This window comes from Solea solea, chromosome 1 (genome assembly GCF_958295425.1).
Source record: "Solea solea chromosome 1, fSolSol10.1, whole genome shotgun sequence".
In the NCBI taxonomy this organism is placed as follows: Eukaryota; Metazoa; Chordata; class Actinopteri; order Pleuronectiformes; family Soleidae; genus Solea; species Solea solea.
The window spans coordinates 13,043,184-13,068,105 of NC_081134.1; the positions used below are offsets into that span (position 1 = coordinate 13,043,184).

At 39.4% G+C, this 24,922-nt stretch overlaps 1 protein-coding gene across 9 annotated transcripts in view; it reads left to right on the forward strand.

Moving 5' to 3' along the window:
* The first annotated feature begins 4,038 nt into the window (after positions 1 to 4,038).
* kmt2cb (lysine (K)-specific methyltransferase 2Cb) overlaps positions 4,039 to 24,922 on the forward strand; it is a 63,942-nt gene continuing 43,058 nt past the window's right edge. For 7 of the 9 annotated variants that reach the window (XM_058637477.1, XM_058637495.1, XM_058637528.1 and 4 more), the window contains exons 1-10: positions 4,040 to 4,795; positions 10,706 to 10,894; positions 16,207 to 16,295; positions 18,325 to 18,472; positions 19,466 to 19,672; positions 21,215 to 21,330; positions 21,448 to 21,557; positions 22,705 to 22,867; positions 23,129 to 23,300; positions 24,520 to 24,634. In XM_058637477.1, the coding sequence (XP_058493460.1) occupies positions 10,707 to 10,894; positions 16,207 to 16,295; positions 18,325 to 18,472; positions 19,466 to 19,672; positions 21,215 to 21,330; positions 21,448 to 21,557; positions 22,705 to 22,867; positions 23,129 to 23,300; positions 24,520 to 24,634 (1,308 nt within the window). In that variant the 5' untranslated portion in view covers positions 4,040 to 4,795; position 10,706. Of the gene's footprint in view, positions 4,796 to 10,705; positions 10,895 to 16,206; positions 16,296 to 18,324; positions 18,473 to 19,465; positions 19,673 to 21,214; positions 21,331 to 21,447; positions 21,558 to 22,704; positions 22,868 to 23,128; positions 23,301 to 24,519; positions 24,635 to 24,922 lie in introns of all 9 variants that reach the window. The other 2 variants (XM_058637487.1, XM_058637510.1) reach the window with 1 other exon arrangement.

The window sequence follows — 24,922 nt, forward strand, 5'->3', positions numbered from 1 at the left end:
TCTCTGGGAAATATTTCAACATTTCATCCCTTTGAAATTAAACATGAAAACAGATTCTCTATATGCCACGGATTTTTGAAGATTGTGTACTGGGCTGTTGTTTTCACGGATAATAAAGCCTTGTTCCGCATGTAATTATGGGTAATATTTAGCTTGCTGTGCAAATATAATTCATGTAAGCCGGATTCTACAATACCTGTTCTTGTGGAGACAAAGAGTCCAGACAGCGTCTGGTTTCGGGTTTCTCGTGCGTCCGATTATATTCATATGATCCATCTGCTCACCTGGCAACTGTCTGTCCTCTTATTCTGCAGCTGCCTTTTGCCTTTCTTTAAACAACATGCATGCTCTGCATCTAAATGCCTCCTTCATGCATACAGTCCATACATATAGAGGGAACAAACAAAATGGGTAAATGTGGGTGATCTTGAAACACATGACACATGACATGACCTTGCTGACATCGATCATGTGGCGTGAAATCAAATGGGAACGACCACCAGCATCAACAGAAGGTGGTTGTTTTATTAGAAACACAGAGCACACCCGCTGCATTTCGAGACTTAACACCCACAGGATGACTTGCATGGCTAGTAAAGTGCAGGTCATTAGCCTTGAAAAAGCCCATTTTATCTCCCAGTTACAGCGCCTGATTATTCTCTTGAAAATTAGTCCTTAATGCTGATAGCCAAAGGGCATCAATTAAGCTCAACAACCAGAAAAGAGCTCCTTGAGCATTTATCCATTCGGCATGTAATTATGTTTTATTTTGCCTTAAATGACTTTACTGTATTAAAACACATTTATGTGCTCTTAATTAAGAAAGCCTATATACATTTACATGGGGATTTATATGACAAGGTGAGCGTCTCATACAGAAATGGGTTCAGATGGGCTGTCCCTGCATGTACTAAATGCAAAAGGTCAGGTTTTTTTGTGAGAAGCAAGGTTTATTGGGTAACCAGGACACGAGACGGCTCATTTTATACGTGGACAGCAAATATCCCACAAAGATCTGACACCTGACAAGAACATGTATGTTAACACAGGCAGAAAAGACAATGAAATGGTTTTATGTTGAATTGAAACTGAAGGTTTGATCGAACCATTGCTCCAATGAAACAGGGTCTTGCTGCCCTCTGTCTGTAATTTACCAAAAATGCATCTCCAACACTGAAAAAAGGGACATTATTTTAGAAGAATCATCTACTTTATATAATAATATATTATATAGTTTTCACAATTAAGTTGTGGCTAAGTCCTGCAGTGTTTCTCTTTTTCCATTTTGTGCTGTGTTGAACAAAATTAATGCGATTTAATAAAAAAGGGCTGACTGGCAGCCATCGGTAAATTCAAAATGGAAACACAAACACAGGCAGCACCTTGTTGCTGTTTTAAAACAAATATTTCAAGGCCTGTTTCTCTCTCTCTCTTCATCAGCTTTGCACATGCAGGAAATAGGTCCGCAAAGGTATCACTGATACGTCACTGAACCACGCCTTGTGTGTGTGTGTGTGTGTGTCAAGGTAATTAGGTCAATGGTGGTTGATGGTGTAAAGATACACCAACCCTGAAGGTTATAATGTAGAGAGTGACTCCATACATGCTGTCACACACTTTGGTGTCGTCAGGCAACACTACTGACCTAGAATTAAGACTGTTGAGGGTACAGTGCATGTGGTCACCTCGTCCCATCAATTCAACTGTGACATATGACTTGGGTACATCCATGAATTTGTTTTTAATTCAACACAATCAAACAATTTTGCATTAAAATACCCAACAGAGGTTTAATTCATCCCAAGCACAGGCAAAATAAACAGCATATATGGTTAATATTTGCCCTTTACCTTTGTTAGATCACATTTATGAACTAAAATGCTACTCGTTCTTTGTTGTTGTTGTTGTTGTTTTTCAATTCCAAATCAGATAGTTGTCTGGACACTTGCCTGCTGTAAAAAGTCATTGAAAAAGTCATTGTTTCTGGAACATGAAAGATGAGCCTCATCAAGTATTCCCTCATTCAGAGGTGATGAAGAAGAGAGCAAAAGAGAGAGAGAGAGAGCGGAAGCACCTTCACAGTCCAAAATGGTTTCATTAGTGTTTCATTGAGATCTGGTGGACGTCGAGGCCATAATATTTGATTCACATCATTCTCACACATGTCAAACCATTCAGTGACCTCTCCTGGCCTGTTGATGGAGCCACTGTTGTCCTGTTTATCCCTTCATCTTTCAAGGTTGCCCTTTAATTTGTCACATATCAGTTGTTTAGGTTTCAAATTCCTTATCATGCCTTTTATTCTGTGTTGTTTACTTGTTACTACCCACAGTCTACATTCATCTGCATGTCCGGGGATAAAGGGGTAAAGATACATTATTGTCCAATGTAAAACATTATTGGATTTTAGTGATGATACAGATACAAATGCAGGGGAGGAAAAAAATGCTTTTATTGTAATTAATAAACTTAGAAAACAAGATAAGAAATGAAAGAGAGGTCCAGAAGAAAAGCGTTGGATGTCTTGTCTTGTTTTCCAATTTGTAATAAAAAAGAAGGACCATGCGATTGGTGTAGTGGTTAGCACTCTTGCCTTTGCAGCAAGAAGACCCGGATTTGACCCCCGGTTGGAACAAGGGCCTTTCTGCATGTTCTCCCTGTGTGTGCGTGTGTTTTCCCCGGGTTCACCGGCTTCCTCCCACAGTCCAAAAACATGCAATATGGGGATTAGGTCAATTGGACACTCTAGTCTAAATTGACTGTGAGAGTGAGTGAATGGTTGTTTGTCTCTGTGTGTGTCTGGCCCTGTGATGGACTGGTGAACTGTACCCCGCCTATCACCCTATGTCTGGATGGAATAAAAAATAATTATCAAGAAAGAATTATTAACCTTTTGAGATAGGAGCGTGCACTGATACTGTGGAAAAACTGTGAAATCTTTGCTATATTTTGAATGCTTTGTCTAATAAAATATATTATATCAAAACAAAACCTGTTAAAATTGTGTTTCTATACTGGTGCTGAGTACTGGCTGGTGCAACCTGAGGACTAGGACTCGGTTTCCCTTTAAATTGTCCTGATATTTGATTGGAAGGGGTTGTCTCCAAATGATCATTAATTAAAAGATGATTAGCGCATACACGTTGAGTGTCCTGCGTTACATTCACCAGCAGGGGGAGCTCATAGTCTAGGAAAGTGGCACCAAGGTTCACTGGGTTTCACATTTAAAGGAGAAGGGACTGTGTTTAATTCTACACATTGATTTTCTGCGGGCTTTACTCGACCAAACTCGGGAAGTTGTGAGGAAAGGCAGTCAAAAGAAGCGAAATGCACGTAGATACGTAACATCCACGGGCTCCATAACATATTATATCCAGCCACAGGAAGCCGACCCCTGGGGGCTTTTCTGAAATTTAACCCCTGCGTGTACAGAACGACTGCCTGTTTACATGCAACATCTACATGTTCACGCAAGGCCTGCACTGGTGCACCGGAGGGTGAGAATTTGACTGAGAAAGGCAGCGGGAAAGGAGATGGGGGAGACTGTTGAGGTACAGCCCAGTCTTGGTCTATGTGTCTGGGTGGTGTCCATAGTTTATATGCGCCATGCCGTGTGTACTTTAAATCAACTATTTTTGTGTCTCCCCTTGTCTAATAAAGGCTGGTAACAGTTGAAGTCACTACAGCTGCTGTTGTTGTTGATTTGCATGAGCTGGGGCGCTCATGGTTGACAATCCTCCTCCACCCACGCTTAAATCCAGACTCCGTCTATTCGATGTCGCTCTAGCCATTATTTTATTTACTAAATGCCCATATCCCTCCGCAGGGTCAGAGAGTATTTTGAAGAAATTATCAAATGGTTTGCGCGGTGTTGTTTTTTTAAACGTATGTTCTCATCGATGTTATTGAACACTTAACAGACCCGCGACACATCTCTTTCTCGACAAGTCACTTCGAATGGGCGCAAGATTCTGTGCGCCGTAGTTGTGGCAGGGGTAGGTGGGTCTATTTTTTGGGGGAGACTAGAAGGGGCTGTGCTCCGGTGCCACTTATCATTAGATATGGCCACCGTTACAGAGTATGCCGAAGCGTCGTCTTCAACTTGATTTTGTGATTTTAACGTAGTGAATTCTGCTACCGTGGCAGGCGGAATGTTGTTTTCTGACAAGCAAATGTTTGTTTTTTCATGTCACGGGAAGCGGTTGTTACTGCGTGGCAGGCTGGCTGCGAGAGTCTCCTAACTGGCCGCTGCTTGGTCCCGCAGCTTGTCGCAGCTGAAGAAAATAGAACCAGTTGCCAACCAAGCGGTCGTCACCCAGTGTTCGCTCTGCGCAGATCCGCGTTTGAAGTTTGGTTTACGGGGTGTTGACTTTTGCAGCTGCCTGGATTTTTGGCTCTGAGTTTGCTCGTACGTTAATGCTAAAACTGTTGGCCATAGACTTGGGTGGCTAACACCAACTAGCTACATTACCCCAACTCGTGCGACGACAGCTGTCATTGGAGAAAGGAAAGTGATCCCCCTCCCTCCTCCAAATGCAAGCGAAGCGGGTTTCTGTTGGATTTACATGATCTGTCTTTCCATCAAATGGGCAAAGTTGGGAATAACATTGCAGCGTTGGAATCTAATGCTATGCGTTGTACATTTCTGAGAACTGCGGTGTTGCTTCATTGGAGAGAGGCTAGCTAGCTTGTTAGCTTGCTAGCTAGCTAGCTTGCTTGGTGATAAAAGTGCGACGTTTCATCTCCCAGTATTTCGGACATGAAGAGGATAATTCGCTATTCATAGGGCTGGAAGGTAAGTGCGAAGCCGTATCGTCTGTTTTCGTGCATGCTGTAATTGTTTGGTATTCATCTTTCTGAAGTGAAGCTGAGCCAACATTATCCATCTCCAGGCTGATGGGGGTTTGTCGCCGCCTTGGCTTTCATGACTCAGACTATTACACGGAAGGCAACATCCAGTGGAGCATTCCGCAGATGCTATACAACAAGAAACACATTCGTATTCACATTTTTAAAGGTTTTATGTGAAGTGTGAGATCCTTGGTCGCACCGAAATGTCCTTATTCCATAACAATTGGCACAGATGTACGCTTACGTCATTTTTACATCGTATCGTTTTCACTTTGTACGTAGCATTGTAGTTCCCCAGAACAGTTCCATTTCGTTCTATAGACCGAGCCTTTGTGTGTTGGGCACGACTGCTCATCAATACCTTCTATCCATTTGGAAATTGCCGAATGGACAGCGTGGAAGAGATTAACAAGTCATATTGCCACCACTAAAAAGACTGTGATATTAGTAGTGTCATAACAAAAGACTAAAGGTGTAATGTTTGGTGTTTTTGTGTTGGTGTTACAAGATGGTGCGACGACTTAGCCAACTAACTGCAAACATAGGTAACCTGTTTGCTGTGTGAACCCTTTTCAAAGTTAGTTGGGTAATGCCCTTTTCTAATCTACCTCCGGTTTCATTGTGATGTGAGGTCGATTAATGTCTTTATGCGTTTCCTTTCTTATAAAGACGATGTCAATTATACTTTTGTCTTGATCGCCAAAAGAAAAGGAAACATAGTTGTACAACAACAGGCTAGCTGTCGTTAGCTGTATGCAACTGCTGCTTTGTGCCCCAGCTTGAGTTAACAAAAGCTAACGTTAGCAATTGTGCCCGGTGGTCGTGACTGCCTAGGAGTCACCACATTCAAACCTCGAGCCCTTATTTTCACCACATTCAATTGAGCCTGACCAGGGTTTGAATCTAATTACGAATATAACTTTTTTCCACAAAAATACGTGTACTGCTCCAGGACCACTTCTGTCTCTGATCTCAAATTGAGGATTTACGCACACATTCACATTATCTGCATAATTGTGCTGACAGTTTTGCTGCTGTAAAGACAATTTCCTGTGGAGTTTGGTGTTGATGGTCCACCATCTGTCCACAGAGCCTGGAGGCTGTTGAAGCCGAATATAGACACAAGGAGAGAATTGCCACATAGCAGCAACAAAAGATGCAGACCAACAACAATTGAACCCTCTCTTGAGTAGGGCTGAACAATTAATCCTTTTTAAATTGAAATTGCTATTTGAAACAAGACCATTAGGAAATTTCAATGTCTGCAATTTAGGATGTGCCTTATTCAAAACCCATGGTCAATACTTATTGCTGTTTATGAAAGATTCTAAAATATTGTGAATGGACCATTGGAGATAACTCATACCTTTGATATTCGTAATGGCATTGGGCATGAAAGGTGTTGTTGAGCAATTTCTACTAATTGTAATTGTAAAAAAACTGGCAGAAGAAAATTAGAGCCTGGTTGATATTCTTAAATAATTATTTATTTATTTATTTATTTATTTATTGAGCAAATACAAATCGTTTGGTTACTAAATACAAAGCCAATACAAACATATATACATACAGACCTGGTTTTGCTCTGTGCAATTTTGTTAACCTTACCTAGGAGGTAAGTTTGGTCTATATTATCTTTTCTTTGTTGAGGTTATTGTAATTTGTTCATAGACTCTGATGCATATATCTTGAAATGGTACCATAAATGTGTTTATTAACAAACATATTTAGATGAGGAAGATTTTTTTCTTACAGGTTAAAAATGTAGTCCATGAAGATAGTTTCAGGCATTATACAAACAGTTGTATTTATGTATTTTGGTAGGGTCACTTATTTATGAACTTTTAAGAATTTTGCTTCTCCAATTAGTCAGAAACGTATTGCGTAGACTGCTTGACGCCACCATTGGACAGTTTTGAGATTAATCAATGAAGTTGACGCACACCCTGCTGGAAAATAATGCAGTGGCAATTTCTAAATCATTGTGGAGCATTTTCTGTATTGTGGTCTGTGAAAAGTATTCATATTGGAATCTGAGCTGACCAATGTGCTGTACAAAATTCCACTCTAACATACAAAATAGCTCAGGTTATACATTGACCTTCTAAGTCTCACACACACACACACACAACCAACAGTAAAATACATGTTGGAGCCCCAAGAATGTATGAAGGTACGTTAACAGACTCGCATAACTCTGCCGCTCCCTCTCCCTTTCTCGACCACTCATTCAATACAAGTACACGCATACTCAACTTGACCACTCCCTCTCTCTTGCTTGACCACTCACTCATTACGAGCACACACACACACTCACCTGCGCCTCTCTCGCTTTAGCACTCACTCGTGCTCATGCATAAAAAATACTGCTGTATGCTGCAAAACTGTTGAAATAGAAAAATACGCTGGAATAAAAATGTTTTCATACCCCCAGCACTACTGCAAAGATAACATCTAGTCTTTGGCTTGCTGTCAGCTGAAATGTCTTCAACCAACTGTGAACTTTGTCTGCTGAACTCAGTCATCACCAGCATCTACATTGTATTAGGTTTTGCTGCAGTTCTGATGAGAATGCATTAACTTAAGTACTTGCTGTCCAATAAGTGATCAAAGTCAGAATAACACAGACTTATAGACTTAAAATATCACTTTCCTACAGCTCTGGGCATTCATGAGAAGATATGTTGACAATCAGTTTCATCATATGCACTTGTAATGGTCTACTGAAAAATACTTGAATCATCACCGATAGGGTGGTCGTCCTTTGTTGCCATGGGATAGCCAGTTCCGTCTTTGCTTCTGTGCTTGTTTACTGGAAATACCCACTCACTAATTAAGGGCTTATCTGACTCTAAACTAAAATTGGTGTTAATCTAGTTTCATAGTGTACTGTGTGTCTTACACTTTCTATCCAAATGAATATGTGAAAGTACAATGTCCCTCAGGTTCCTTAGAGCCAGTGTTTGATTTCTCCATTCTTGGCACTTGTACTAAAAACATGATGCTACAACATGGTTTACTCTGAGGTAGAGGACACGTTCCCTGTGTGGTCTAACGGGCTCTTGTGAGGTAACGTGAAGTCAGCACCTTTTTTAATTTCAGGTCATAATAAATAAAAACACAGTTTTAAGTATTGTATTCAATCTTAATGGACCCCTCCCTTCAAAAAAGGACCATAGATCTCTCAGGGATGAACTGAAAACTTGCCGTGCTGCATCACTTGCCTGCAGCAGAGTCAAAGTTTTAGCTGCAGTGTGTTGTTGAGAGAGGGCTTATGTTCAAAGATGCAGGCGGCACATTTCAAAGCAACTTGCACATCACCTCAGATGACATCAGACAGGTGACAAATTAAAAGAAAATTGAAAAAAAAGTGTGAAAACTTTCCATTTGTTTTCATACTGGGCATGAGGGTTGCCAAATGGCCCAAGGACAAAGCTGTGTGCAGTTATTCCTCGCACATCTCACACAATTTGAATGTCATCACAGAAATGCCACATAAAAAAGAGAATAATTTCTGAAGAGTCACTCTAACAAAGTTCCAAGCTTTTGTAGAATCTATGCTGAGAATTTCTGATACTGTTATGGCAGCTCTTGGAGGCTACTGTGTTAAGATGATTAATGACATTATTTTATTTTTAATTGGAATTGGGAATAATCACCTCTAACAGGATTTAAAGAGTCAGTGAGTGGGTTGACCACCAGACATGCCATTGTTATCAAGGGTCAAAGCTAGTGAGGTTTGGTTTCTTCAGTTATAGAACCAGTGGCTGGAAAAAATACAAAGATACACAAATGTGTAGATAAAGGGTTTTGTTACTTATCTGTTGATCACAAGAACTGACCAATTTGGTCAATAACAAAACTTAATTACATAATTACCATAATTATCAATCGCAATTTAGTCCTTTGCAAGAATTTCAATGGATTCCCTTTAAAAATTTTAAGAATGAAATGCCTGCCATTATTTATAAATCTGATTAAATTAAGGCTTGTGAGAGGTGCATAATTTGTAGTGTAAATTGGGTAAATTAGCCTTCTATTAACAAGCTGAACTCCCACACATTGACTATATGTAGAAATTTTTTTGACTGGCTGTGTTTGTGTAAATTTGACTGCTCTAGTTTTGCCTAGTCGTAATACTAACAACCCACAATTGCCTAAATATACAATATAAATGATGGCGTAAAAAGATCTTAAGCATTTCCAGTATCCAAACATGGTTTCCACATCGCAGAGAATACGCTTTCTTTTAGTCAGAGCAGTTTTGACCAACCTTTTTTTTTTTTTGTTTGGTTTCACTTAAAATGCATCTTAATGGTAGCATCCATGGTAATTACCTTTTGAGTGGTTTGTATTGGGTCGGTTTTGGTTTAATAGAAAACCTGGAGTGGCTGGATATGGAGTGATTGCAGAATGCCTGGTAAAGGAAGTGAATTTCCGCTCTGGACGTCATGTGACTCAGTTTATTTACGTTGCCGTGGTGACATGAAAAGGTTATGTAAAAATGAACAGAACCAGTACCGGCTTCAATCTGTCAGAGTTCACTTCACGCTTGAAATATCCACTCACTTTTTATGAATACAGCCACGTTGGTTTGGTTTTGAATAGTTTGACAGATAAGGGTTTTCTAGGGGTTCTATCTGATTTTTAGAAAGCAGGACAGACGATGGCTGATATATTGATGCAGATTTTTTTTGGCCATTTTTTTTTGTTTAATGATAACAAATGATACAAAACTCACTTAACTTAAGTAACCAGATATTGAACACTAATGGTTTCATTTATTTCAATAAAAATAATGTATGAACTAATTATAAACATGAAATGGCTAATGAAGTGAATCATTTGTAATAATTTACAGATAAATAAATGATAATTGGCCAGTGCCAATTATTTAAAAATGACAAGTATTGGTATTCCTTTAGTTTCGAGTGTTGCATGAGGGGATTGTGCGATGACAGCTACTGGAGCTCGATTGGACAGAAGCTAGACTGATAATCGTTTACGTCATTTGATGATCATTTTGTTGTTTCAGCTTTAGTGTCTTTTCTTGAAGAAGGAAAGGAATCTTGATGAGGATGAAAAGAATACACCCCAAACATTTTGTATAAACCACATCCAAGATACTTAAAACCCACTGAATATGACCAGAGCTAGGTGTGCATCACTGTTAAGAGGGATTGCCCAAGGACTTAGATACAGAATCAAATGGATCATCAGAAACGATTGCCTATCATCACATATAAGCTGCTGAAGGCGCCTCATCTGCCTTCATTTAGTTTGTTTGCTTTAGAAATGGCTAAATAATATCAGCTTAAAATATGTGAAGACTGAAGGAAGCACACAGTGGTGCATTGTTGCCTCACAGCAAGAAGTTTGCTGGTTCAGATCCTGGTTTGACCAAGGGCCATTCTGTTTGGAATTTGCATGGTCTCCCTGTGTGTGGATAGGTTCTCTCTGGGTAATGCAGCTTCCTACCACAGTCCCAAAACATGCAGATGAGGCAAATTGGACACACTAAATTGACTTTAAGTGTGAATGGTTGTTTGCCATGGTATGTTGGCCCTGCGATGGACTGGTGACCTGTCTAGGGTGTACCCCAACGACCCAATAGAAAGGATAAAGCAGTAGATGGCAAATGTGAAATCTGAAAATCTCAGTTAATTCACCTGCAGTGTTCAGAATTTGCCTATGATCTGACATCACACTGAGTCTTCTTTTAAGAATATGAAATCCAATTAGGTGGAAAAGGTGTTGCCATGTTTTTCTCTACCTTGTGTTTGAAAACGTGAGATCATTTTCCAAACCATTTAATGCTTTTCTTGATCTCATCTTTCTTATAATCGTTTTCCAGAATGTCATCAGAGGATAAAACTGTGGAGCCCTCTGACCAGGGACCCTTACCGCCCTCCAGCAGTGTAGGGGCCACATCCACAGGAAGTCCTGCCCACGCAGACAAGCGACCACGTGGCAGGCCACGCAAAGATGCTGCTGTCATCCTACCCCAGGCACCATCCTCATCCCTGCCCAAGAACAGAAAGAAGTAGGTTTTTACCCATACATGCAAAAACATACCATGGTATTTTTAACAACCAAGTGTTTCATTTTCATTCATGGTATAATATGGGATTTAAAGGGGTTGGGGTTGTCCACTTGATAGCACTCATCATGGCCATATCTGTGGTGTATGCGACCTGGTTGTCTGTGGATGGTAAAACATATATGTTTGGTATGTGACAATTGCAACTGCAAATAGAGCTGCTCACTGCAAAACTTATATGATATTTTGTGGGTTTTTTTTACCGAGAATTGTAACCCATATGACATATTTTATATGACAGTTTTCTGTCAATTTTCATAGCATAATATCATAGCTCATTAAATACTAGATTAATTTAAACATAGCAACATTATCTTAATGACATTATAACCTTAGAGTTTTCTATAAAGTAACTCTATAGCTTTTTGTATTGTAACTGTCAAAATCAAGCCATCAAATTCTAAGGCTGACTGTCTGGCTGAGTGAGTAGTTGACCATACACAGTAATATTGGGGAAAAAGTAAAATTGTGATTTAATATGTTAAAATAATAAGTTGAATTCATACTATTTTAGTATGTCTGGATTGCAGAAATTTAGTTGTTCAAAATGGGTCCTTTTATAACCATTTAGTTGAATAAAATGTCCTTGCAAGAATTGTATTTAAAAGCCCGTATTATTATTTAGATGTTTCAAACTGTTCCACCGCTGCTTGATTTTCATTAATTGTGCCACAGAAATGTCTTTGTGGGTATTGTACAAGATGTCTAGCTTGTCTGTGACTCCCATAGCAATATTCAGAATAATACAGCTTACAGCTTCTCTGTAATATAATGCTTGCCATGTTCTTAACTCTCTCCTTATTCTGTCCTCTCAATCAGTCTTAATACCCTGCGCCCAGTGGATCGTTTAATCTGCAAACATCCAGATGATGTGTTAATGCCATGTTGAAAGAGTGACCTGTGGTAGATTTAAATTGTTTCATGTTGATAGGTCCAGAACAAACCTGCAGAAATGGGCTGCACGTAATCAGCCATCTATTTTTCCGATCACTCGATTTATAGGGCATGCATCGCTGCCGATTTCCTGTATCAATCCTATCCAGATTCACATGGTCCCAAATTGATTCAAGAGAGGAGACATTCTTTCATTCTTCTAGCTCAAAGATGTAGTTGTATTCTACTGCTCCATGGCCAAAGTGGTGTAAAACCATAGTCACCTTAACACACACAAACATGGCTTTTGGTTGGTATTGACTTACAGACAAATCGGTAACAACAGCTTCACAGTGAACATATGCTGCTCTGCTGCCACTGTTAGGTCTCATTTATATCCACCCCGAATGTCTGAGTGTTGATATAAAGGGTTGCTAGCGTGACTTAGCTTCAAGGTTAGCTTTATATCCGAGCACTATTGTTCTCACAGTTTACCTTTACTGACTTTTTATTCCACCTCCTCGCATCAGTACATTATATTCCCGATGCCCCCCGCAGTGTAAATAAATAACAATTTACTAGGATGATTTACTAGGAAACTACTAGGATTTACTAACAATGTTAGTTAGTTGAAACCTTATGTAAGCTAACTGACTATTTTACTACAAATAAATATTAATACAATGTTTTTGAGATAAATATTTTGTTTATAAATGGAAAAACATGCAGTGAGGCGATCATTGTGACCCCCCCCTTTTTTCTTTGTTGGTTCAGAAAAGCAGGACATTACTGCCCTACCATAGCACTTCCTGTAGTGCATCACAGTTATTGGTGGTGGTTTGCCAGAGGCGTGGTTTAATTGAACATTTTCAGCAATAAAATTGCGCATCGACAAATTTTGGTAATTGACACCGTTGATTATGTTGACTAATTGTTGCAGCCCTGACTAAGATTGTAATTGCTTGAGAAATAAACATGTTTTTGTTGGGGTGGCAGATTACCACTAGAGCTGTTATCGCAGTAATCAAGATCAGTATTGATACCCCAATTTGCTTTCATTGAATTAGAACCTTTTGAACTTTAAAAAATAGTGATAGTACTTTCCCACCAACGCTCATCAGTGATCAGAGCTGTACTATGACTGTGCTCTTACCACAGCACACTCTCAAAGTCGTAGTCAGACACAACTGTCTGGTTCGTCTGATATATTAATATATAAAAATAAATCTGAAAGTAAAAATATAAATTTGTACCTTTTTAAAAAAAACCTTGTGACAATGGAGGATATGTCAGAAATCGGTCTTGCGGACGTAATTGTTGGAATTTACTCTATTTGCCCACGCTCCATCTGCCAGTCAGTCCATTTCAGAATGGCAATCTGTGTCAGGTTTTCCAGGCTGCAGTGTGCGAGCTGGGACTACTTTCCATGGCATTATTTTCACCTTTTCTCTTTTTTTCTCCCTCTCCTTCTGGTGGAAGTGTGTGTGTGTGTGTGTGTGTGTGGGGGGGGGGGGGCATGGTGCATGGTAAGGGTTTTGAATATTGTCTTGAGCATTTTCTTTTTCAGTGAAAAAACTGGCTGTGTTTTGAGTTGATATTTGATTTAATATATTTTTATAATTACAGTAACATCTTATGTAGCAGGCTCTGGAAACGTGTCATCACAAATTAGTGTGTTGGTATACATTATATTGTGGTCAGTAATAAAAATGTTGCACAGTTGGATTTGTTTTCTGCAATCAAAACTTGCCTACGTGCTTGTGAGCATTTGAAGGAAGGCATGTGATAGAGAATGTGTTCGGCATAAGTGGTTTGTTATTCTACACATTTTTCTTGTTTTGGTTATCTGCAGTATGCCTCTAAACTCTTGTGCAGGTAAGGCAATGTGTATTTTGGCAATGGTGTAATCTCACGTGATGTTTTTTACGGCCACATGCTCAAGATTCATGTCTAATGCACAGCTTTACAGTGAACAAGACCCTATGAATGAGCAATTAAGTGAAAGTTAATTTTCGCTGCTGTTGTATCCAAGATTTGCGTAACTGTTGCATTTGATTTTATTGCAAAAGCTACATTACACTTAATTTTGTAAGATTGTTTAAAATGGTTCAACAGTTACTTTGTGCAGCTTTACATGGAAAGTGCTTTCTGTTATTTGGTAATATCTGCCGTTTAAAGATAATTATGTTTAACTCAGTCTTACTGATAAGTGTATATATAGGATTGCCAGTGGTCTCCTCTGTCATTCTTGGTCTTCTGGTTTCTTCTTATCTTGACATGGAAGTCATTTAGAGGGAGGAGTTGATTTGGCATTCAGCCATTTGTGATTTTTCTCTCCACTTCAATTGAAAATGTAGCCCCACCTCCTCCAAAGCCCTTCAAGAGGGGTATGTGCTGGTGCTTGTATATATCCTAATTTGCATATAGGCATATGGTTTGAACTGTCAGTGTGGTTGTCAGATATGCTGACTGGGCATTTTCACTAAAATAATCATACAATGGCAACATATTTGTCTGTCTTTAAGACAGTAGTGACATCTCCCGTGAAGATAACGGTGTGGATTGGAGGAAAAAGGCAGAGATTATTTTTAGCTTGGCAATTTTCTGAGTGGATTTTGATAGTAGTAATTAAACTTGAAGGGTCTTATGATTCCGGGTTTTTTCTAATGGCTGTTGTTGTTCTCTAATTGGTATAATTTGTCGAAGGACAAATTAATAAAAACAAATTTCCTAGAAATCAATTTTCATTTTACAAAAGGTAATAAGTACTCAATTGGTAATGGTTAAAACCCAATCACCTGCCCTGAAAAAAACGTTGTCTAATTGAGTTCTGACGCTTCTTGAATAAATGAACATTTGGGTAATTATGATGAATAAGTCGAAGAAATCACAAATCTGGAAAAAAAAAAGTAATATAGCCTATTGCTGATTACACAGCGTAGCTCCAAACATCAACAACATGGGCATCTTTTTTCATGGCAGGGTCTATTAGGTAACATTGTCATTAAGCACCAAGAATAACTGATTATGTTAAGAACGACACTACAAGAAATGTTGAATTTAATGGTCTAGGTTTTGCCGCCAACACGTTATTTTCCACAGTGGAAAATTAACTAGAGCATTGACCTTTTCACAAACTGAGAGCGTAACCAACACCTTATTACAAATGTACATACATCAAAACGATTTCTGTTTTTAGAGGTTCAAAGTGCCTTGTTCTATACACACTGGCTGCAGTGGCTATTGGTTAAATGATGGAGTGGATGCTGATTACTAACAATAATCAAAGGTCATAGTTGTTGTTTTCTTAATTTGCTGGTTGGTATTAGGACTGGGAAAGATCTTATCACGATATACGTTTTTTAAGTATCATTTGATATCGATATATATCATGGTTTAAATCAAATCACTTTCTGTCAGGCTTAGGCTGTGCAATATGATTTATAAACAATATTTCAATATTTTTAGGCTATATCCCAATGTATGAGACATACAGGTTGTTTCTCTGGGCTCATGAAATGTTTTCTCTTGAGATGTTTGTGCATCTCATAGGAGAGTGTCAATACACTGTGAATAGACACATGTATTACATGCCTAATATACAATTATTACCTTTCATTTCAGTATATACCTGGTTTCTTTCTTTGGCTTTTTAATGTTAAATGAAGGATATTCACATTTGTTAGAAACAATGGCGGTGCCTAAAAATATGGTTCAATTCTGCTATAACACTAATAAATAGGCTTAAAATCAAATCATTTAAATGTAATTTGTATTGATTTAAATTGATTTTAGTAGAACATTTTCAGTATATATATATATATTTTTTTTTTTGTAATATTAAGTGTATTTCTGTAATTTATTCAATATGGTGATTATCAGTGCAACAGCCTTTAAGACCAGGAAAAGTCATGACGATATCCAAACTCTAAGATGATACGTGAGGAATCATGTACATTCATGGTTCACTGTTTGTGTTGTCTTTAATCACAGTGTTTTTATGTCGTAATAACATGTGGTGTTTAGATCTAGATTTGAATCTTAACAAGAAAATGTGTTTAGATAATGGAATTTGTTCTAAGTTGCACTGAACACACGCGTCACAATTCTGATACTTGATGTGTGGATGGTGTTGCATTATATTGCCACACTTGAGTTATTCAGATTGACCGTTTTTTTTTTAAATTCAACATATTACCAGTGACCCCGACCCCCAATCTACCACCATTTTTGCAATGCTTGGTGGGTTTTTTGCACCATTAAAAATTAGTGATAGCTATGACTTTATTACACTAATTTATTAATGCATCGCCAACCCCGTGTTGAGGCGAAACACAGTCACACTTCCATGTCTAATTGTTTGTGTATTTTTCTCACCGTAGGGGTCGCACCAGAGGAAGGGTTGTTGTAGATGAGGAGGACAGCATGGATGGAAGTGAGATAACGGAGTCCGTCGGCACTCAGGACACAGGTGGGACTTTGCACTTCTCTATTTTTGATTCATTATGTACACATTGGCTCTGCTGAAACTGACACAAGACTGGGGCTTGCGTCATACAGCGTGCTTATTTCAGTTAAGGCAGAGGAGTCTTCCTCACTTGGAGAAAGATGGATGAGAGTTTTTTCCTGGCACCTCATGCTTCTACTTCAGTGCTATAATTGAAAGGGTTTAGCTTGAGCTGTGAAGCTGCAGTGGGTGTTCATTTTTTTTTTTTCCTCCCCTTACTGCTTCTATCTCTCCTCCCGCTCCGAGATTGGCATTGAGGTGCAGTGGGAAAGAGCCCAAGGCTAATGCCCTCTAAAAGCTTTTTAAAATCCCATCAGTCTCTCCAGACCCATTTGTGCATTTTTTTAACGCATGTACATCACATCATGTGACCACGCCATCCATTCTTATGCATCTCAGTGCAGCCCTGCTGGACATATTAGGGGATTCACATTCTACCTAAGGCTAGGCAACCCTAATGTTTTTAGTTTTAGTTTACCTTACACAAAAACAAGGGTTAGGGTTAAATGTATGCACCTAGGGTTTGCCTATCAGTCTATTACTTGGTCCACTTATTGCATTTTTTCATTATACAGTTCTAGCACTACTCGGCTCAACTCTATTCATTTTCTTGCGTTTCCATTATGGAGAGTACCCGGGAACCTGACCTGGTGCTTCTTTTGATACTTGCTCTGACGAGGTTCCAAGTGAGCTGGGCCGATACTAAAATGTGACGTCAACAGACTGCTGTCCACTGATTGGCAGAGAGTGTCGTCACTGCAAGAGTCATGAACGTGACATCTGACACAAGAATCAAACCAAACCATGCCAAACTGCATATCAGTGTATTTAGTGACAATCATGAGTTGAATCACAACTCGTTCGGCCATATTTCAGTTCAGTGACCGTGTCAGACGGAGTCTGTGCTCGATCATGCAGGAAGTACTGAACGATACAGTGAACAAATCGTTTTAATTATGCAGATTCTAATGATTCAGTAAACTGAAAACGACGACCCCACCCACATCGAGGAGGTACTATGAAGTAATGGAAAATGACGTGTCTGATACCAACCTGAGTTGAACCGAGTCGAGTAGTGCTAGAACTGTATAATGACAAAGGGCCATCAAAGGCCGGCAGTTACCTCACCAATTATATGTAAAGTCATCTCTAAACATGTGTGCAGCTCTGAAAAAAGTAAGAATTAGCTTTTATATCTTAATTGTCTTAAACAACTGATTTTTGTCACTTGGTCAATGTATAGAAACTCAATTATATTTGAGACTGTTCCAAACTACATTCGTTAACATTTTTACTGTTAACGATCTTCGTTGCATAGTGACACTTCAAGTGCTTATTGGGAATAAAGGGGTTGTTTAACTATAGTTAATAGAAAACAAATTTATTCCACATTCATATCTCCAGATTATAAGTCTCACGCAGGTACATGGGGTTATTAGAAGGTAATGAGCTTTAACTTGTCCTTGTGTAATTCCACTGGATGACACTCAATGATTGTGGTATAAGTCTAATTACATTACGTTAATAACATTTTTTGTCTCAGTGAGAAGTGCTTTTGGGAGTTGCATTATATATTGTAGCACAGTTTTTTTAGTAATTTAGTTTACTAGGACTGATGAAATTAAACTCCACTTTTTGAAACATTTGGCAGCGATTATTCATATTTTACTCTGCCTCTGTTATCGATATTCTGCACAGGAGCCTGATGTTCCCATTGGGTTTACAGTAATCAGTGCTTGAGCATATGGTTTCCATATTTTACCATCCATCTCACTGATAAGGGCAGAGTTTTGACCTGGAGGAAACTGTCTGGATTGGAGGCATTTTTCTCCATGGCAGCTTGTGTCAGTTGGACACTGCATGCTGATTTTACAGTCATTTGGAATTCAGTAAAGAGCAACTGATAGGAAGTGAATTACCAAGAGTGCACTGTAGTTCCACTTACTTTATTATTTCTTTACTGACTGACGTGATCATTTCCTTTTTTTGTTAGAAACCCAAATCCTGCCAGCAGAGACCGTGGAAGAGATGGCCAGTGAAGTGCCAGAGAAGGACGAGCCCTCCTGCCCTCTGGCCCAGAGCCCTCCAGCTGAGAATTCAGCAGGACCATCTGTCCCAGGGAGTAGAGAAGTGAAAAGCAGGTTAGAAATGCTAAACTTGCCACAGTTGTTTGAGAAACTTTTTTTTAATGCATGTTTTTCCAAAGTTGGACAGAAAAAATCAAACAGTTTGGCTATGTATTGGACTAGAAAAATTATGTTGTATGGTTGTAGCACTACAGTTATGATGTAAAAATTGCACATAGCCTCTCAGCCACAGCTGTCACAGCCACATTCAACACAGACATGTAGGCCCTTCTGCAAGTGAAGACTGGGACCTTTGTTAGTGCTGCTAATGGCGAAGATACTGTCTGCTGAAGCTCTGTCACCGATATTGACTGTGTTCTTAGAAGTATACATTTCTGTTAAATTAATGGGGAAATGAGTTGATTGGGAAATTCATATGCTGCTCTACCTGCTGAGGCGCTTGTAAGCAGTCATGCATTTCTATTTTGCAATGTGACCAAGTGCGTTTGCCATATCTGTGCCTTGTGTGCACATACATGAGTGGATTGAAAATGACAAATCTGCTGGTTAAGGCAACACTCTCTTGCCTGGTGCCACTCTGATAAAGGTTATAATCACTCTTCTGACCTGTCCCTGCCATTGATGTTAGTGATGGAGGGCAGTCTAGCAGCATCTCAGGGGATCTTATTAGCAAGGCCAGCTAATTGCTTTACAATTAAATAAATATTTACTACAATTTTTTTAAATTTCCTAACTTTTCATCTCTTGACCAGTAATCTTTATGTATCTAAATGTTGTACTTTCCAAAACCAGTCGTAAATATAAGGTGAATGCATTTGTCTTCCCACAGTATGACAAAATCATGCGGAATTAACAGTTTTATTTTGTTAAAGTTAAACGCAAGCCTTAAAAACATCCGCATTTTGTGTTTATATGTCTGTTGTGTTCAGACAATCTCGTTGCCAGGAAAGGAAGGGCTTAATTAATGGTGACATGCATGCCACTGTCTTAAGCCACAGCAGGTATATATAATTAACTACCCTCTGCCACCCATTTTCTTTGTTTCAGTAAGCGTCTCTGTGCCTTCTGTTACTGCGGTGGCCGTAGCCTGCTGGGTCAGGGGGATCTGCAACTCTTCTGCACCATGCCTCAGCTTGAAGCATTATTCAGTCAGAAGGATGGAGGAGGCTCGACGAGTGATGGGAGTGATGGTGATAAAACTACTCAGCCTAAAATGGCTGAAGAGACCACCTCAGGACAGAAGGAAAAGACGAAGTAAGTAGACCTGGCTTACAGTGGTATTACAAAGTCGGCAATTTGATCTGTGCTGTCTCCCTTTAGGAAGTAAATGAGCTACATGAAATCAGAATTTTGGTTATGGTGTAATTTCACTCATTGTTTTGGTGTCCTACATTTTTGTACAAGCTAAATGCTGAACAGGAAATAACCAATTCTGTGAGAAGGCATATGTATGCACTTAATGTTATTGCACTAATTGTTAGTCGCTTTGGATAAAAGCGTCTGCTAAATGACATGTAATGTAATGTAATGTGTAGAAAGAAATCTACTTTGGCCTTATGTAAATCTTTGTTGAATTCATGTTGTGTGAAATTCTTATTGAAACGGGTTTAGAGGTTTTATTTACACATTTGCCGATAAACACAAGGGACCATGTACATAACACCTACTCAGACCTGAGAAGCCAAAGGGCATCCCTCAGTTAGCACGTTGTGTTGTCAGTCTACATTTGAAGGCTAAATCAATTTGCCTCAGCAGGAATAGTATCTGTTAGTGCCCTGAGGCTGAGGTTGCCACATCAGGTGTGTGTTTGTTTGTGTGTGTGTGTGTGTGTGTGTGTGTGTGTGCGCCAGAGAGAGAGAGAGTGAGAGAGAGAGAGAGAGAGAGCACACGCAAGTGTTCAGATGAGTGCACACCATGCCAACAAAGGCCCCTCCCCGGACACTTTCGTCAGCTGCCTAATTTGTTTTGGTCCTTTGGAACCAATTGGGTGTCTCTGTGGGTTCCCTGTGAAATAATGTGAGCAGTATGGGTCTGGCATCACGCCAAGCCCAACCAGTAGCTGTTGTATTGTTGCTGTGTGATTGGTCATTGGGGCCAGTCCCTGGTTCTGCCACACAGAGGCAGAGTGGGGAGCCCAGGGCAGGAGGATAAATTAAATATTGATTTGTCAGAGAACCAGTGATAGTGGAAAAGGGCGGGGGACTGAGGAAATATGAGGTGGTGGGAGAAGATCGTTTCATAATATTTGATTAAACTTTGGCTCTAATCAAGAAGCGGTCAAGGCTCTTTGTCATCTTTACACCATCATGCTTCCAGAAGCGAGTCTCTGGATTTTGGCCGTTGGCTTGTTTACTGGAGCTTGGGTCCTTTTTAAATGCAAATGCACCCTCTCCACATTTTCTGCCTGCTATGTGGCTCACTAGTTCAAGCCAGGGACTCGGAGAAACGCATCCTTTTCAACAGATTTTATGAGACTGAACAGCCAGCCTCTTGTGCACACACCAAACAAGATGGCCCTCTTCCTCCTCCTCCTCCTCCTTTCCCTCTCTCCTCCCCCACAGCTTTTTATTTGCTCTCTAACATTTTCCCCCAGCTCATTCTCCCCGTCTACAGCTCTCTGCCTTTGTAAAAACTGCACAACATCCTTTATTTTTTATCTCGCTCTTTTTGATTCATTTTTAAATTGAATCAGGCCGTCCCTCTCTTGTGTACCAAATCTTTTAGCTCTCCTCCTTTTTAAAAAAATTTTTTTTTGCTGGTGTGCTTTCTTTGTAAACTTTTCCCTTTTTGTTTCAGTGAGTCTGAAAGCTGCGAGGAAGAACCAGAACCAGACCCAGCCAGTCGATTTTGGGATGAACTTTCTCATGTCGGCCTTCCACAAGATTTTAAAGTCCAGTCTCTGTTTGAGTCAGGTAAAAACAGATTTAATTTTTCTCTCCTTTTTCCCCCCAACATCATCTCTTAATACTGTATGTTGAAGTGAGTTATTTGATTCTGACTCTTGTCTTTGGCGCTGACTGAAATTTCAGGGCAATGCTGGGCACATCAGAGTTGTGCCTTGTGGTCTGAAGGTGTTTGTGAGGGCGAGGGACAATCTCTGCTTAATGTGGACAGAGCCATTGACTCAGGGAGCACAAAGGTAAGTCAGGAAAGAACATCCATAGACTAATGGGTGTTAACACCATCTTAATGTGTTGAGGCAGCAGGGAGGGTCTGCTTCAGTGAGGCACAGCAAAGCTGAAGGATCAGACTGGCTGGTAAAGGTCGGCCCGGCAGCGTGGATCTCTCAACTGTGAAATGGAAAAGGTCATGCCACTCAACAGGGCTGAGCTCTCATGGCAGCTTAGCTCGTAGCATTAGCAGTGGCACACCTAACAGCACTCAATTTGCATGTGCAAAGTCTTCCACTCAATCTCAAGAGCGGTTGTGTAAACACTTGTGAACTTGGATTTGTAATAACGTGTATGATCTAAATTTACCCTTTGAAAGTGTCTAGTCTTAAAAGTCTACAGCTCAGGTTAGGAATGTTATTCAAGTGCTTGGGATTAAATAATGTATGTTTCGGTCTGCCACTTTTTTTTGACCGTTTTGTTGTTTTTGCAATTTACATTATTCTGTAAAATTAAATAAAAATGTCACTGAAAGGCGCATTATAAACTTAAATTTGAACTATGTAGGAGTGGTGACCTTACTCATACTTTTTATTTATGACATCCCTGATAATCACCTCTTCCTTTGATTGTGAACTCTGTGGTCAGTTTCATTAATAGATCAGATGTTTATGCAGCTTTAAAAATTGCATTTACATTTTTGTTCCTCTTTGACCTATATGGTGCAGGTATAACTTTTCTTCTTGGTCACACTTTGCAAGGCTGCTTAGCCCAAGAGTCCTTTTTGCTTCATGGTATACTTGAATCAACTCTTGAGCATGAACATATTATACATGTTATTTTAAGTACTCTGTAGAACCACATAGCCAGGTAATGATTTGCATGTATGTCTGCAAAATCAAATGAGGTTTTAGACCAGCAACATTTTCGTGGTCTAAAACCACAAAAAAGTCAAGCCCTTTATAATTTCTGGTTTGGAGTGTGATTGTCATGGGCTAAAACAGGTGCCTTCATCCTGAACTGAGAAACTAGATGACAGTAAATTAAAAAGGTCTAAACATAAGAGAAACTCATCCTTGCTTATTTGTTTTGAGGACCAAGACATTTCTGACACATTGGGATCTCTCTCTCTCTGTCTCTGTCTCTCTCTCTCTCTCTCTCTGTCTCTCTCTGCAGCACTGTGCATACTGTAAGCGCCTTGGAGCATCCATTAAGTGCTGTGCTGAAGGATGTGCTCAACATTACCATTACCCCTGTGCAGGGGCAGCTGGGACATTTCAGGATATCAGGAGTATCTCGCTCCTCTGCCCAGAACACATCGAATTGGCCATTCACAAATGTAAGTTTGACTCCAGTGCTGTCACTTTTTTCTATCCAAAATGTATATATCCGTTATAATTTGGGGTGGAGGAGGGGGTTCAAACCAAATATCTGTGATCTGTAATTTTTGTCATTTAATATTTGTTTTTTGCACATTTTGTTTTAAAAATGGAAGCCCGATTGGGTACAGTACAAAAATGAAATGTACAGTTGAGTTTTTAATACTCAATAAGACACCCACTTCACTCCGTGCCTATTTCTTTAATTTTCTTTCCCATAGTTGTAGATGATGTAAATTGCGCACTCTGCGATAGCCCGGGGGACCTACTGGACCAGCTCTTCTGCACCAGCTGTGGTCAGCATTACCATGGAATTTGCCTGGACATGGCCGTGACCCCTCTTAGAAGGGCAGGTTGGCAGTGCCCCGAGTGCAAGGTCTGCCAGACATGCAAGTAAGTCAACCTTCAAACCCCCCCCCCCCCCCCCCATATTATGCATCGTGAATGTTTTCGTCCTTTCTATTCTCGTTGCTCTCGTCTAATTTTCTCTTAAGCTACCAGGCATGATTACCGTGACTGGTTTGTATACTTCTGAGGACTTAACTGAATGTTGTACCCTGAAGCACAGTTTTATAACCTCTGAACCCATTAAAGCAGGACAGGGGATGTGTTGGCAAGAAGGGCTGTTAGCTTCAGGTGAACATAGTCCATTGAGCTTCCAGTTTCTTGCTGCACAGAAACTCCGGCACTGCATAGTGGTTTTTTTCAAGCATGGTATTTTGTTAGATTGAGTTGGGTTTTATGATTATGCTGTCACAAACTGTAATTTATGGGATGGGAATTGAGACTAGTTTTTAAAAATTGAAAGATCTGACACAAATGCGAAAGATGACTTGTATTGCAGTGACATCAATATTGAATCTTGCCTTTTATTTATAGGCCATAAACATATAGTGCTTCAGTGTTGGCCAGGGAAAAAACACATTTGCGTGTTTACAGTTTAGCTCTCGTTTTTTCCCAACTGATTCCTCAGTATTACTCATTTCCAAACCTGCAATTAAAGAAGCAGCACCCACACATCATGACGCACAGCTACATGCCCTGAGCTACTGTATATCAGCTAGACTAATATTTAAGCATACTAACATCTCTGCAGGAGCAAACATTACCCATGGTACCCACATTTCCATTTAGGCTTCTTTTAAAAAACCAAAGTAATAAAAAATAAAAATCAAAGGAGCAAAATCTCCTAACTTAGCTGTGTTTACTATTTAAAATTAAAAATGTAATGTTGTAATAGAACAGCAGAGGGATAGATTAGTTCATTGTTCAATTGTAAAACTACTGTTAAAGGACAAAATTATTAACTTTTAATGATTTCTTTGTTATCCAGAGCAAAGAAATTAAGAAAATACTCACATTTAAGAAGACAAACAATCGGAAAATCTTGTTTTAATCATGAAAAAAGCTTTAAACCGATTAATCGATTATCAAAATAGTTGTCGATTAATTTAGTAATGGATTAATAATCGATTAATTGTTTCAGCTCTAATAACCCAACCATGACAACTGTAAATTGCATAATACATTTACATGTACAATTAATGTGTAGATAGTCAATGTGCAACATCTTCTGGTTTCTGTTTTTTGTTCAACCCTATTCTTTCTGCAGGAATCCAGGAGAGGACACGAAAATGCTGGTGTGTGACATGTGTGACAAAGGCTACCATACATTTTGTCTGCAACCTGCTATAGACTCTCTTCCCACCAATGGATGGAGGTGCAAGGTAGGAAGCTACTCATGTGAGATGCTTAGAACCTGCCTGACGCAGATATCATTTTGTATCTGTGTCGATTTCCAATATGCAATGATATGAAACATGATGCAGGGATTCTTGATGTAATCTAAATACGTATACATGAATGTATGCTCTATAACCAAATGTACCCACTAGCTAATTTTCGTTCTTAGTCATTGGGGATGCAAAAATAACCGTGTCACATTATGATCATAAGTAGGTCTGCCCTGTTTACCACCTGTGTAAATGTCATTTTGCTGGTTTAAATGTTTTCTT